At 42.4% G+C, this 16,633-nt stretch overlaps 1 protein-coding gene across 1 annotated transcript in view; it reads left to right on the plus strand.

Annotated features, from left to right (window-relative positions):
• Positions 1–1,310: 1,310 nt before the first annotated feature.
• lats2 (large tumor suppressor kinase 2) overlaps positions 1,311–16,633 on the plus strand; it is a 39,583-nt gene continuing 24,260 nt past the window's right edge. Inside the window, exons 1-2 of the mRNA XM_085764999.1 lie at positions 1,311–1,517; positions 9,450–10,238. Coding sequence (XP_085621125.1) covers positions 9,867–10,238 — 372 coding nt within the window. The 5' untranslated portion in view covers positions 1,311–1,517; positions 9,450–9,866. The remainder of the gene's footprint in view (positions 1,518–9,449; positions 10,239–16,633) is intronic.

Genomic DNA, 16,633 nt, shown 5'->3' on the forward strand with positions numbered 1-16,633 from the left:
GAAGCGGTTCACCACCAACTAGCTTGCGCCCCTGGTGTTGGAAATCGATGCAAGCTGCTACTCCGGGATTTAATTTTCACAAACATTTACTAATTTCGTACAAACAGAAACTTAATTGTGCCATAAGAACTATTTCAAAGATGCTAGCAGGACTTATTAGTCAACTATTCAATGAGTCAATCTACAGAAAATTACGCAGCTATTCTCAGAAACTCAAAACTAATCTTTAATCATTTATAAAAAACAAAGTTATGTGCATTTGCATCATCTGCCTTCGCCAATGAACTGTTTTCTCTATGGAGCCAAGGGAATTATATAAGAATTCCCCCTAAGGGTGAACTGGGCTGTCAAGAGAAAAGGGGTGTAGCTCCATGTTTATTTCAATGTAAAGTTGGATAGGATTGATCATAAACCTTAAATAAAGATGGTACATCATCCATAGGTTTCTCAAGAGTATTTTGAAGCTGAGTAAAGTGTTCCATGGACGCCATCTTGCCAGGATGTAACTTTATTGAACTTCCAGCCGATACAAAAATGGACAAAAAGGAGGCAGGGTGTGTGTAGCTGACAGTTTGGTTAGAGTTTAGTTCATTTTCACTGGACAAGTTTGTCTCTTTTTTTTACATTAGAAACTATGGGGACTGACCACAGACTGTAAATAAAGGTGGACGATGGCCTCCATGACAGGATTCTGATGAACATTTTAAAGTAAAAATAGCTTTACCGCTGTCGTCATCTTGCCAGTTGTTACTTTGCCACCTTCAGGTTGGTAGGAAGGGGACGTGTGTGGAGCTAAGTTTTCACTTCTTGTTGATTATTTCTGTAGTAAAGTCAGTCATTTGAACTTGGGAGACTTCTGGACTTGACTGGATTGCAGTTCACACCTTATCCACAAGAGCATTTTGGAGTTGTTGGATTGTGTATTTGATGACAGGGACAGGGGACCTGTAGCCTACCGTTCACCTCCATTGTGTTCACTGAGCAGCTCACGTCTCTGCCCCACTGATCTCAAAACAACATGCACCGATAATCAAAGGTAATGAACCTACTGCTATCACTGTAGGGATTCTATGGCAATAGGCGAATTTGCCAAAATGTTGAACTATCCCTTTAAGACATTCCCAGAAGTGCAGTAGTGGTTCTTTTCTTTCAGCCTTGGTGTTTTTCGTCGCTTGGACTCGGACCGGGACCGGACCGGAGTGAGCTCCTCCTGTCCGCCATAGACGATCTTCGGGCTCGTGCTGACGTAGGTCGGTCCCTCACGTGACCTGAGGAATGTGAACAATGCAGCGAGTGTCCAACTTTGTGCTGCATTTCTGCTCCTGCTGCTGCTGCCTGGAGTCTGGGGAGAAAATGGAGGCTCATTTCATCACATTATCCAGCCAGCAGCAGCTCCACTGAGCCGCGCCGCACTCACACCGACCGACTTCTGGGTTTTACTGTTCAAAGTCGCTGTTTGACCGGATTCACTCTCCAAATCTGAGTTCCAGTTACATTGTCGCGACTTCTATCACATGGTAAGTTGAGAGTTACCTTTTTTGGGGAGGGGAGTGGTGTTGGTGTTGGTTGGTGGTGGGACTTATTTCCACGACTTGTTGCCGAGGAAAAGAAAAGAAAGTGTTAAAGTGAAGAGGGGGAAACAAGAAAACAGTCTTTCTGCAATGGGGCAAGTTTTCTGGTGTTGCCCCCCCCCCCTCTCAGCTGCCCCTGCCCCTGCCCCTGAGCCTGGGACACCCACCGTAGAGAAGGCCAGGCCACAGGACGTTAAAACAGGGGTTTCCTATCGCTCTCACATCCACGGGGCCTCTGTCTGCAAAGACTGTTAAAAAAAAAAAAACTACACAGACACCATTTTGTAACGGGTTTAAAAACTTTTCTACAAAAACTTTGTGCAAGTTTTCACAACAGATTATTCTCTTTTTTAAAAACTATCAGCCCCTGCTGATAATTTAAAGTAATTACACTTATGCTGAAATTGCCTTTTTTCTTTTTGCACGGGGCCCTAAATCCTCTGAATTATAGCAAATCCAGATATGTGTTGGTGTGATTTCAGTGTTTTTAGTGGAGTTTAAAGAGCAGGACCGTGTGCATTCACACACACACACACACACACACACACACACACACACACACACACACACACACACACACACACACACACACACACACACACACACACCTCAGTGTGACATCTTTAAAATGAACCACAAAATTATTGACCCCCTGTTTTTTTTGTTTTGTTCAAAGATTCAGATGATCTGGTGGATGTGATGTTGGGACAATGACTCAGATTTGTATTTGTTTTGAATGTGCAATTTCTCTCCTTAAAGTCTTGCATAGTTTGGCACTGATGCAACCATGTGTTTCATTCAGGTGTGTTACTACACTCACACACTTTGCAATTCTGCTTACACACTTAAATGCCATTTAATTCCCAGCTTTGTTGACTCTTCTCAGTTCAGGTGTTTTAAGGATGCAGTCCTGACCGATGCAAGCGAAGGCATATTTGATTTATTTAAACGTTAAAGTATATTTCATAAGGTTGAAGGTCAGGCTTTTTTTTGTTGTTGTCTTTTTTTAACAGTTAGACCAGTTGTACCTCAGCTGTGATGGTGCAACAGTGTGTCGTCAGGTATCGGACCACAGCTGGGTTTAATTCTGTCAGGCAGAGTGGAGGCATCTGTCAGGGAAGAACCACAGGGATGACTGCAGTGGGAAATCACCACTGGACTACAAACAGATGCTGGCAGATGTTGGCTTGGCTGTGTGGGCTGTGTGGGCCATTTAAGCTGTGTTGTGTTGTGTTTTGTCGTGCACCAGCAGGTTAACCAGGGTCCTGCTCTTGATATAAAGTAAAAAAAAACCAACCCGGTGGTAAATGGTGATGGAGGTGAGAGGGAAATTTGGTCCGAGGCCGGTTTGGTTTGGTCGTGTGCTGTCGACGTGTGCTGTGCATGAAGGATGTTTTGAATGCAGGAGTTGGACTTGATTGGCTCAGATCACAGGGTTTCTGCTGCTCTACCTGTCTGTGGAAAATGTGAGTTCACACACGGGAGAGTTGCAAAACATAGAAATAAAATAAAGCAGTGTTTCCAGAGGGAGTTAGTTACCACTTTAAGCTTTCTGTTTATCAATGACAACTTTCCTCTTTGTTTATGAATATGTTATAAATGGAGAATGGGACTCTACTGAGTACATTTCTCAATCGCTGTGTCCAAGGAGCTTTACACTTTACATGGAGCTTGGCATAATATGCATGGAGACCAGTGCAGTCCAACCTACCCTGCCCTGTTTTTGAAACTGTTATTTGTTGTTTAGTAACAATTGTTTTGTATTTTGTATTCGTGTTTCCACGTTTCCTTGGAGCTCTTTGTCAGTTTTGTTTTGAAAAATACTATATTACTCACTTATCCCGTGCTGTCCATCAAATCTGTCGGCGGCCTTGGCTTCACAGTTGCCAATAAGGAAGGTCTGCTCTTTCTCTCCTGGCCCATAATTTGCCAAATGGAGCAGAGACATTACTGTGCAGATTCTCCCAGATCCATCAAACGGCGTGGACATAATCTGGGCAGCACCGATAAAGTCTGGCAGCAGTCGGAAAAGGATAAGACGTTAAACCGTGATCGATTGTGCTGAATAATAATAATAATAAAAAACTCGACACATTCCTTCCTTCAAAATATTGTCAAAATAGGCAAATAACTCAACAACAGTACGACTACAGCATGTTTTGGCAAAGGACAGGAAGTCCCAGTGAAGCCGAGGTAGAGATATGATGGACGCTATTCTGAACGTGGATCCTCTTTAAGCTTTAAAATGATCTAAATCACAAAAAATGTGATTCTTTAAGAAATTAAAAGCCAAATATTTTGTAGGAAATCTCCAAAAAGACACTATTTTCACCCCTCCCACTTCAGTGCAGGTAGAGATGACATCTTGTGGCCATTCAAGGAAGTTCATGTTAAAGTCATTTACAATGGCTTTGACTTTCAGTTGAATGGTTGTTTTCTCAGCGCTTGAAGATATCTGTTGAAGACAAATATTTCACTTGATTCCCATGAAAATCGGCTTAGTTATGGAGTGACTTTTTTTGTGTGATCATCTGAAAACGTTGCTATTTTAGAAAAGTTGTGAAAACAAGTGGGATTATTTAGGACCTGCGTGTCTGTCGTCCAGTTCAGAGTCAGAGGTTTCGGTCTAGAGTCGGGTCGAAGTCGAGACAAGGTTTAGATGTGTGCTGATGAGGACTGTTACATATGCTGTGTTTATGAGGTGTGGTTTTCTGCAGAAATATGTCTACGGTTGGACCAGCTCCAAGCGCCTTCCCACAGCCTATTTCCAGACAGAGATCATCCATAGGCCCTTTTTTTGGGTTTATTTTGGTCAGCGTAGACTGTCCCATGATTCAGCCGTGGTATGAGTTTACTTGTAGTTACTTGTGGAATGGCATGCTCATTGGTCGGACACGGCGCCTAAAGCATTGCAGGAATGGAGGCAAGAGATCCCAGAGATGGGGCAACATTTATGCAGCCTGGCCCCACCCTACAACCCCCCCCCCCCCCCCTGCCTCTCACCAATATAAAAAAACATGTTTTAGTCTATACAAAGTGTTATCTGTACAAACAGTGAGTGCTGTGTCTTTCTTAAAAATGGCCCAAAGGGATGAAGGGAGCGAGAGAGGGAGGGAGGGAGGGGTGGCGCAGCTCAACAGCTCCTTATGTTTGGCTACTCTGGTGTGAAAGCCACGATCCCAGTCTTCATCTACAGCTACTGGATAAAAACGTCTTTATTTTTTAGATATGGAATATAAAGAGATGGTGAAATTATGCAAAAATCACATTTAATCGTATTGATTTTTAATGTAGTGAGTTTATACTCGTATATAACATCAAAATGTTCAGAAGTGGTTTCTCCCATTTGATTTAATGTTTATAAACAGTGTCTCTAAGAAACCATGTTTTCAAGTTGGTTTAGTTTGGTGAATACCTCTAAATGAAGAAGAGACAGGTGTGAATTAGAGGTGTAGCAAATCTACAACACTTAGCTGTTCTAATTATAGTGCATAGTTGCTAGAGTCCCACAAAAAAACACACCGAAATGATTTATATTTTTCTTGCTGTGAGTGTATTTGACTTTTCAGAGCTGTAGACATTAAAATTTACCTGGTCCTTTATGATTGATGAGTTGATTGAATATTAGCAATAAAATAAATCTTAAATAGTTGGATGGAAAGCAGGTTAAGTGATATTGACAACTGGAAACGATGTAAATAACCAGTTATCAACAATAACTGGCATTTAAGTTAAAAAAAGTTCATAGTTTTTTACCTGCTCATTAATATGGATGTTCACAAATCTATAGTAGGTTGTCTGAGCCAGTTCATACAACAACTTCATCTTACTTTAGCTATCTGTACAGGACAAATCCAGAATTTGGACAAGTCCAAAAGTGGGCGGGGCCACAATGGGAAAACTGTATGTTTTACTAAAACAGGATAACGGCTCACCTCACCTATAGATCCATGCTTTTGGTACAATTGAATCGTCACATGCTTGCTTTCATACCTTTGTTAATGGGGTGTGGTGTCGGGACGAAAGGTTTTGTGATAGATTTTCTGGAGGACACCTTCAACTCATCAGTTACTTTCATGTGTCAGGGGAATTGTGGGTAAGATACTCAGGCAAGTTTCTTTTACTAATCCATCTGTCAGTCAGACCTTTTGAAAAATACAGTCCAGTCAATTAAAGTTTTTATTGCTTAACTAAATAGTCAAAACAGCTGACAAGATTTTAAAACCACACACCAAGTCTAAACCTGCCAGAATTGGATTTTATCTGGCAGATTTTCCATGATGGTAACAAACCAGATTGCTATCTGGAGACTAGACATCACCTGCCAGCCAAATGGAAATCTCCAAAGATATTTAAAGTGTGAGAGAGCTGCTTGGTTGGACAGGAAACCAACCAGCCCGTCAGTTTCAGGTGACTCCTGACAAGATGTATTGCTTGGTTTGGAAGGTGAAAGTGAGTGGAATCTAACAAACCACTACATCTGCAAACATATATTTCCTCTCCCTTAATCATCTGGCTAGTCCAATGGTTTAGTTTTTGTCAAATGCTTCAAGCTTTGAAATACGAACATGATATATTTTCCATTTTGTCTTTCAAACACATAAATTGTTTGACTCTAATATAATGTTGAGAAGATCAGATGTGGTCAAACATGCAGTGAAAGTAGTGAAATTGATGAATTGCGGTGATATTCAAGCAATTTGACCAATGAAAACAGACAAAACAACTTTTTTTGGTTGTTGTTTGGTAGTATCCAAGTTTCTTCAGACATTGATGATCCCCAGAAGAAGCCCCAACACCGCCCTAAAGGTTGATATTCTTAGTATTTGGTAAAATGTCTCGGCAACCTTCAAATGGATTGCTATAAATTGTCCCACAGATAGTCATGCACCCCTCAATATGAATTGTTATAACTTTGTTGATCCCTTTAACTTTTAATGAAGAACCATCATCAGGTCAAAACGGCCCGTGTTATTTTTCCGCCCTGGCAACAGTAAATTCCTGTTGGACACTGAATCTTTGTCGCTTTTTTTTTGAAGAGTAAAAATAGGTAAACTTTACAGATACAGGATGTGGCCTATCAGCAGCCTCGGTACAAAAACACTGGTATCAGCATGGGAGCGTTGGATTCCCAGTTACAGCCAAGCACAACTTGTGCCACGGTCCTTTCTTTGTGCGTTTGTTGCAGCCTTTTATGCTTATCATTGTCAATCTCTTTGCCCCCCCCCCTCCCCTCCCCTCCGTCCTTCTGGTAAACCGTCCAAACACCCCACGTCTCATCATCACGTCTCCCCAGATGCACTGTAAACGCTTCACATTTGTATCGTCGGCCCTCACGTGAAGCTCCTGACAGCAACATGTGCATTTTGTTCCGCACGTCGTCATCCCATCTGCCCCGGAGGAGTAACGCTGCTGTGGCAGAATGTGGAGTATGTTCGTCCAGATAAGACTTTCAAATGGTGTTAAATGTCCGATCACAGGGGAGCATTGCAGGCCGAGGGGCTGAGGCAGGGAGGGCTCCTGACTTGTTTTGACCCCACGTTGGAGCTCTTGCGCTCTCGCAGGGGTGTTTACCGATGACCACGGAGCACAAGTATGCAGCTACGCAGGGGCCGACTTGTGCAATCGCAGCTATGCATTGATGGGGAGGCGAATCTGACTCCCAGGTTGAGCTCAGGCTGGTTCTACATCATGTTGTTTATGATTTCATGTCTGAAATATTTACTGCTAGAAATCGGTCAAATTATGACCTCAGCCTGGAGGAGACCTAGTTTTTACTTTTTAAATACAAGCCTCCTTTTTAAGTGTTGCCACAGAAAATATACAGAGCATCAATTTATCTATTGATTTATTCACAGTTGTTTAGATAATCAAATAAGAGAGCAACATTAGTTATTTTCAAGAGTGATGTTACCTGCTTGACAGTTTCGACTGTGACTCCAGTCTTCCTCAGAAAGTCGAAACTGTCAGGCAGGTAACATCACTCTTGATTTCTTTGTCTGAACAAAAGAAAAAAATAACTAATATATACGAGAAGACAAAATGAACATTATCAATCTAAGAGAGCAACATTTTTAGATATTTCCTGCTTCTCTAATGTGATAAGTTTATATATTTTCTACATATTTTTCTCTTTTTATGCTTTATTAATAGCACTAGATGTGTAGTGTGTGCCTGAGGACATATTGTTGTGTCCTTCTCATCTCTGAAGTTGAGAGTTGCACATAAAAATGTGTGTTTTTAACATGCAACAAACGATAAAAGCATTAAGCATCTTATTCTATTCTATTCCATTAAAGCAGAAGTAAGCGATCCGGTCGTTTTGGCTAATGCTGCGTTCCAGGTAGGCTTTTGAAATCGTAAATTACAGCTTCAAATCACAACTTACGACTTTGTAGCGTTTCAGGCAACCCACTCGTGTTTTTCCGACCTGTTTTACCTGTGAAAGTCACTATAACGGCCACTCGTAACTTCTGACCCGTGAACTCGTACCAGATCAAACTGGTCCAACGACTTCACAGGTCGGAAAAACACGAGTTACGAGTTGCCTTGAACGCACCATAACAGTCCTCGTCCCTACGTCACCACATTCAGGCGCATCCCTTGGCTGCACACACAGCCCTGCATGCCGTTCTCTCTCCTCATTGGATAAAAACTGTAGGATACGAGAAAAGTTTTCTCCTGGGCTCAGAGCAGAGCAGAGTGACTGACAGACCCGTGTTTCGGTCCAAACACTCTATAGAAGTGATTGCCGTCGGAAGATATAACGATTTAAGACTTATATTAACACAAATATATCACTTACTTCTGCTTTAATTTCTTAAACTGACATTTGTAGATCTCACATTTTGGATCTACTGAAAGTCACAAGAAGTTACAGTATTTGCATTTTTTTTTTTTTACATTTTATAGCCCATATAGATAAATTCTTCCCATTCATTGAATCCTCCTATTTCACATTTTCACAAGTGGCCTTGAGACTGTAAATTAGTTTAAAAATAAACTAAATATACTGTAATGTTTCAATAGAATTTGAATCATCTTACATGTGTTGCCCTGCTCTAGTATTACAACATACAGCTCAAGATATTTTATGCATTAAAGCAGAAGTAAGTGGTCCGGTCGTTTTGGCTAATGCTGCGTTCGAGGCAGGCTTTTGAAATCATAAATTACAGCTTCAAGTCACAACTTACGACTTTGTAGCGTTCCAGGCAACCCACTCGTGTTTTTCCGACCTGTTTTACCGGTGAAAGTCACTATAACGGCCACTCGTAACTTCCGACCGGTGAACTCGTACCAGATCGAACTGGTACGAGTTCACCGGTCGGAAAAAACGAGTTTCCTTGAACGCACCATAACAGTCCTCGTCCCTACGTCGCCACATTCACGGCGTTCCTTGGCTGCACACACAGCCCTGCATGCCGTTCTCTCTCCTCATTGGATAAAAACTGTAGGATACGATAAATGTTTTCTCCTGGGCTCAGAGCAGAGCAGAGGGACTGACAGACCCGTGTTTCAGACCAAACACTCTATAGAAGTGATTGCTGTCGGAAGATATAACTATTTAAGACTTATATTAACACAAATATATCACTTACTTCTGCTTTAACAGTAGTAATTCTGGCTGTGAATCAACAACATATTTCAGATTCCAAGGCTTTTACTTTCTGTTACAACAGGATATTTGGGGTTTTTTCTTCTACATCATTTATGGTTTCTCTGTTCAGTTAAAACTGAAACTCTCCCATGTTTGTGACGTGAACTGCCCAGTGTTTGCTTTAAATTTTAGAAGATAAAAAAAAGCCGAAACATCACCACTATGTGTGACCACAGTCTTCATGCTCTGTCTGCATCCCTTCCCTTCCCCTCCCTCCCCAGGCGCAGATTGGCAGCATCATGGTTTGGCTCCGCGGTGCCCTCGTGACCGGCTGCATTTCCTGGAATAAGCTGGAACCTGAGCCTTGAAAGCCTCGCCATGGATCGCCTGTAGTATCCCCCCGACATCACCTTCACCCAGCCCACCGGCATCGGCATCGGCATCGGCATCGGCAGGAATCTGAAACACAAAGAGACACACAAACAAATAAGGGACGCCGCCACGGGAGGACGTCCAAATCTGTGCCTTCAATCTGCTGCGGGAGACTCTTTATCTATTTAGGTCAGCCAGCTTGAAGGGGGATCTTTTGGAGGGTGCAGGGGAGTGAGCGCCAGTCGCTGTGTGTGTGTGAGTCAGAGTGAGTGTGTGTGTGTGTGTTTCCCTTTTAGAGTAGGTGCCTGGCCCTGGGCACTGAGGCCATGAGGCCAAAGACTTTCCCGGCCGCCCCGTACGTGGGCAATACGCGCCAGAGGCTCCAGGAGATCAAGGAGGGCCTGAAGCAGCCGGCCAAGCTGGTGAGCCAGGCGCTGCACGGCGGCAGCTCGCGCTCCGACGGCGGCGGCGGCAGAGGGGCCGACTGCAAGAGCGGGAAGGACACGGCCAGCCGACAGCAGCAGCTCCGGCCTCCGCAGAAGTTCAACAACTACCAGAATGCCTTGCGGGAAATCCGCAAGTCGCTCATGCCCTTCGCCAACGAGTCCGGCCCGTCGTCCGGCTCGGGACATCCCGCGGGCGCCGGCGAGGTGAACAGACAGATGCTGCAGGAGCTGGTGAACGCCGGCTGTGATCAGGTGAGTCTGAGAGAGACCAACAGTGAATTGCAAGTTGCAGGAGCTGCAGATTTTATTGTGATAAAGATGTGAAAATGTGTCACAGTGTTGTTGTACAAGTGTTGCGTTGCTATTGAGACGCCTTGGACAACAAATCATATTCTCAAGACATAAAAGGACACGTTTGTTCGGTACAAAACCCAACAAAAGTCACATCAGTTTTGTATTTTTAAGTGAAAATTAAAAGCAAAAGTAACGCAATCGCATATTGCAATACCTTCCCGTATTATTGCAATATGATGTTTTAGTTTAGTCACCGTAGGAATGTGTGTCTGTGCTGCAGGTGATGCAACTTTTAACCGCCCTCAGTGTCTCCTGTTGTTTTGTTGCTGCAGCGAAGGTTGTAAATTAGTCACTGAAGCTGCTTTCAGGTCATATTTGATTAACAGACTTTTTAAACTGGATTATATACACATACACACAAAAAAAAACACAACTGGATGTTCCAGCTAAACGGCAATGCGTTGAAAAAATTTGTATAATTGAATTTCTTAAAGAAAATTCCCGAAAAGATAAAGCTGCTTTTTTACTGAACAAAAAAAAATCTTTGTTTCCTTTAAATCTTGAGATTGAGAAATGATGAAATACAAATGTGAGTGGATGAGAGAGAAGGCATAAAGATGAAAGGCTGATTAAATATTCTCGTAAAAATCTAATTTCACGTTTTTCCCCACTAGAATTACGGGAAGCAGCTCAGACACTTGGCTGTGATTGACTTAAATTATAATAAGTGGCTATAGTGACTTTTTCAGAGGCACGACGATGTGCGAGGCGTTTACGAGAAGAGAGAGGGGATGTGTTGTGTGGTGTGTGTATATGTTGGTGTTTTGTGTTTTGTTCCACTTGACTCTGAAGCCGCTCTTTCTCCTCCTCCTCCTCCTCCTCCACTCAGGAATTTTATTTAATGAAAGCAGTCAAGACTGAGAGCCATACGCTCTTGAGATGCAGCACAATGCACGCGCTCCTCGCCAAGTGTACAATGCTGCAATTACATAACGCAAAGACCCGAGTGCTGAAATGTTGAAACATCAGGTGGATTTCTCAACTTGGGGTTTGATTTGGTTGTTTTTTTTCTCTACGTCTCCGTCCCAGCTGAGCTGAGGGATGAAAATGCTCCATCAGACTCCATCAGTGGAGGAGAACAAGGAGGAGGTGGAGGAGCGTTTCTTTATGCTGCTGAACCTCCAGCGCTTTAGAGAGCTGCAGGAGTCATGTGGATCCTGTTAATCAGGGGTCACTTCCCTTCAGTTTAAGGAGATTCGACCTCGGCATCAAGCATCAAAACCCACAACGTGATGCCTCCGAACCCATTTATTTTACTCATCTACAGTTTTTTACAGCTCAGGTTCAGTTTTGAAAGTTACATCTGCAGGGAGTTAGGTTTGTTTTGGTACATGTAGCAGAAATCAGACTGTATGTTGTCAAACACTGGAGTTATGTAAGTGGGCTGGCTACTACAGTTCAGTGCACCTGTTACACAGTTGTAACTGTGTGTGTGTGTGTGTGTGTGGAAGTTGTTGTCGTTGCATCACGGATAAAGCACGTCTTATGTAGAAGACTTTGAAGCGATATGTGAGTGAAGGTGTCTTCCCAGAAAATGACTTTCATAGAAGTCAAAGTTGTATTTTAGAATATTATTTGAGTAAGTAAGTCTTTACTTGCTTCCTAATAGTAAAGTGTACTATTCAGGTTTCTCACACCTTCTTTGACATCAGATTTAAAGACTTTTTCATAAGTTTCCAGGAACAATTCAAGGACCAAACTCAGTGTAGTTACAGAGTCACTTCATCTGGTAGAATGAACCTTTAATCCAACATGCCAAAACTAGTCTTGCAAACTTGTTAAATGGGTGTGCAACGTGGTCTTTGGTCGTCACCACTGTAAATTCATTGGCGGTGGTGGTGGTCGTCTTTTACAGTAGTTGTAACGTCGGCAGCAGCTTCAAACTTCAGCCTCTTCTTTGGTTTAGGTCGTTGACGGTTGGACTTTAGTTTGTAGATGTTGTGATTAACAAAAATGCTTGAGGGGAAATGACTGGGAATATAATTTGCACATTTTATGTAGGAAATGTTGTGGATTAAAAGTGAAATTTGCTAGAAACATAAATAACCAAGTAAAGAACATATATGTGAATATTGCACTCAAACAAAACAAACAAAGTATTTGAACTTGATCTTTGACTCACCACCGGCAGAATCAAGATTTCCACGACGAACTTTAAAATCATCAGCAGCTGTGACAGTGCCAGAGGTGTCGAGTTGTGCAAGAAAGAACATCTGAACCAGAAAGTCCAGTTTGAAAGGTTATTAAATGCCACCGTGTAGCCTAGAGGTTTATCATCGTGCAGGATTCTCTGGAAACAAACAAGGATGTCGGTATTATTTTGCCAGCTGCCAAAAAAACACTTAGTACTCAACATTTCCAGTCATATTGTTCAGTAGTTTCTCCTCTTCATTTCTCTAAATGAGGAAGGTTTCAGCAGGCAGCCAGATGATTAAAATCCACTGCATGTCATCACAAAACGCAGCCGGTCCACTTGTATTAGACCCGGACAGCCGGTACATGAGTGGTTAAAGGGCTGGACGAGGACGGGCCCTGTGATGGAGCTCGGCATGTGAAGAATGCTGCGCTCAAGCCCATGCACAGCTCTGTGGAGAAATCCTCCTCCCTGCTGCAGTGAGGCTGTGAGGCTGTGAGGCAGCTTCAGCAGGGAGAAGCTGAGCTGCAGAGTCACATCCATTTTAACTCGACTGTTGCTGTTTGTTGGACGTTCGTTGATAGCGAGGCCTTTGCTCTGCTCCTCCTCACCTCCACGATCTTCCAAGCCTTATATTAGCAGACTGTGGCTGCATTAACCCTCCTGTTGTCCTCCTGGGTCGAGGAAGGAAGGAAGGGAGGAAGGAAGGAAGGAAGGAAGGAAGGTCGAAGGGAGAGATGAGGGGAAAGAAGGAAGGGAAAAAGGAAGGTAAGATAGATGGAGGGAGTTAACAGATTGGGTCAATTGGGTCAAAAAGGAAGGAAGAAGTAAGGACGAAGGAAAGAAGGAAGGAAGGAAGGGAAAAGGACTGTGGAAAGAAGGAAAGGAGGAAGAAAGGAAGGGAAAACGGATTGTGGAAAGATGGAAGGGAAAAGGAAGGTAAGATAGATGGAGGGAGTGAACAGATTGGGTCAATTGGGTCAAAAAGGAAGGAAGAGGTTAGGACGAAGGAAGGAAGGAAGGGGAAAAAGGAATGTGGAAAGAAGGAAGGGAAAAGGAAAGAAAGATGGAGGGAGGGAACAGATTGGGTCAATTGGATCAAAAGAGGAAGGAAGAAGAAGTAAGGACGAACGGAACAAAAGAAGGAAGGACTGAAGGGAGGGGAAAAGGAAGGAAAGAAAAATGGAGGGAAGGAACAGATTAGGTCAAGGAAGGAAGTAGAAGGACGGACGAAGGAAGGAAGGAAGGACGGGAAAAAGGATTGTGGAAAGAAGGAAGAATGGAGGAAGGGAACGGATTGTGTCGATTTGACCCAGAAGGACAACAGGAGGGTTTTTAAGAGGGTCAGGGTCGATGTTCAAGGCCAATCAGCGTTTCTTTATGCTTTATCTGTTCCACTGTGTAAACAGATGTGATTGGTTTCAGCCTGGCTGTGATAACTTCATCATGTCTCTATAAGGAGGGTTGGCAGAAGGAAGGCCAGGCTGCAGGACCGATGCACTGGTCTGCTCAGTAAAGACCTCAGCGGTCTGGCAGGCGGCTTTCTCGGTCGGTTCCTCAGCACAGCAGGACGTCTGGAATTCAGTCCGGCTCTTTGCGTTTTTTTTTTATGTGTATACGTTTCTAAATCTGACCCATAAACCTGTGGGCGTGAGGCGACATGGCACTTTGTAGGTAGTTTTAAGTAGCAGTGGTGAAGAGGAAGAAGAAGTTTTTAAAGAAGTCTTTACTGAGTTATTGTACAAAGCTTCAGTTTTGGAGCCATTTTATTCTCATACTATATGCTGCAAGGTTTTAATTGCTAGCATTAGCATTAGCCGCTTTTTATTTACCAGAATATCAAAAACATTGCAAGTTCAGCATCAAACTTTGTTCCTTCGTTCCTCTTTTCTCTGTCATGTCTTTTTTCCTATTGAAGTTAGCATGCTAACCTGCTAGCACTGACCCATCTCATCATTTTCCGATACCGAGTCAGTGCAGCCTCCAATCTGTCCTGAAGATGTAGCATCACTTGGAGGACGTATCGTAACCTCTTGTCTTGTAAACACACCAGTAAACGAAACTTCACTTCATGTTCAACAGCAGAGATAAACCCATTAAACACCTACTGATAATTATCGTTGTCAAAGTCAACATTACAAATAAATTCCTTTTGGTTCCATCCATCATGTTATTCATTGAGCATTTTTGTCCATTATGAAACACTTGAAAAATGCCCCTTAAATGTACATTTTGAACAGATAAATTAATTTGCACATAATATTGATGAACTATGAACTCATAATGATATGATTAATCACAATTAATGTCCAATGTCGAAGGTTAAACCAGTTAGTCATCTTGATCATGTAATATTATATATCAATGTATCTTATTATCAATCATCCAACTGTTTGATAACTATAGTGAGATCCGAACATCACTGTATCAACCAGGCTGCCCGTTACAGCAGTTGTGTAATGATGTGATAGTCGAGACGTGGCAGCGGTTGTTTTAAGAACAGCAAATGGACAACATGAGGACGAGCGTACACAAAAACAAGTTGAAAGTACCCGGCGTGCTTTTAGCAGCTCAGAGAAGAAAGCCTGTTTCTGTTTCTGCTCATCGTTGTGGAGCTTATGTAATTTGTTTTTTAAAAGTGGGATTCTCACAAACAGATCCTTCTGATAAAACATGAACATGAACATGAACGCCGGACAGTGGAACCGAGGACGTTATCACCTCAAACTCGTCTGTTCTGAAGTTGAAATGGTGACGTTTTCCCATTATTTTATGACCCTGTTAAGGTTTACAGAGTTACAGAGTTTTTATTTAGGAACAAGTTTTCAAAAGGTCCTATTATATGAACTTCTCCAACCTTTTACTTCAATTTTTTTTTAGCCGTGACATAAGGAGTGCACTAATTAGTTGTTCCATTACTCCACAAACAATTATTTCCACTTTCCGCTACTTTCAATTGAGAAATGTTAGAAACTATTGAGAAATGTCATTGAGGCCTCAGTGGTGGTGACATCACCTGTGTGGTATTGTTTTCTAAAGAGCTAGAGATGTTCAGTTTAATAAAGAGAAATAATTAATGCTTAAATTGGAGATACCAGTTATGTCACTGTGTTTGAAAAAATATAGCAGTATAATATAAGTACTTAAATTAGAGGGAAAAAGAAGCCAATTCTTGTGATTGGGACAATTCACATTCACTTCATTTTCAACCAGTCTTTAATTTAACGTGGGAATACATTTACACTGTACCCAAGCAAAAGATGAATTAAAAAGGTTGAGCTTGTATAAAAAGTGACAGGAAACAAATACACCATAAAAAAAGTTGTCAATGAAATAATAGTAAATGCCACAAAAACATTGAGAATCAATAAAAACCTTAAAAATAATTGAAATTTCAAAGTGAAAACATACAGATCAGCAAAAACGGGAACATCTGGAAGTAAAATGTTATGTAATTATCACATTTAACAATGGTAATAACGAATAGAAGAAACTGTAAAAGTGCTTGAGGGGGGGGGCCACAGTCGCAGCCATTTCCTCGTCCTCAGCGCCGGCTCGTTGACCTCCATTGCTGCCACCATTGTGAATGGACCAGAGCAGCGTGGGCCCGGTCAATACAAACAGGAAGTGAACATTCAATGGCAGCAGGGTGGAACAGTTCCTCCTGCTGCCGTCCAGTCGCCACCCAGCGTGTCGCCTCTCGTCCTCTGTCTGTCTGTCCATCGCACACGTTCGAAATATTTAGGTTATTCTAATTCATCAGAGGCGAGATGAATCAGTATCGGCACAACAATCAATAACCCAGCTCTGATTTTTTTTTTTAAGCTTGAGGCGAAGTTTTCAGTCAAACTGCTCCACATTCAAACCACATCAGAGCCAAATAAAAAGTCCAATGTGAGAGCAACAGACCAGAGTTTGTTTACAAGGCTGCTACATATCAACAGAACAAGGGGCTGTAGTCTGAGTGTGGGGCAACAAAACATTAAAACAACCCTTCTGATCACAGTTGTTAACTCCAGCAGTCGACATTTACAGCGGGGAGTTTGGTTTGGAGACAATAACACGTCTGTCTCAGCGGAGTCGTCATATCTGCTTCACTGCATCCGATTTGGTCTGTTGGTTCTTCTACACAGTTTAATGTTGTGTTGGGCTGAAATAT

The sequence above is a fragment of the Trachurus japonicus genome, chromosome 21, assembly GCF_045865225.1.
Source record: "Trachurus japonicus isolate A0001 chromosome 21, Traja_1.0".
NCBI classification, from domain to species: domain Eukaryota; kingdom Metazoa; phylum Chordata; class Actinopteri; order Carangiformes; family Carangidae; genus Trachurus; species Trachurus japonicus.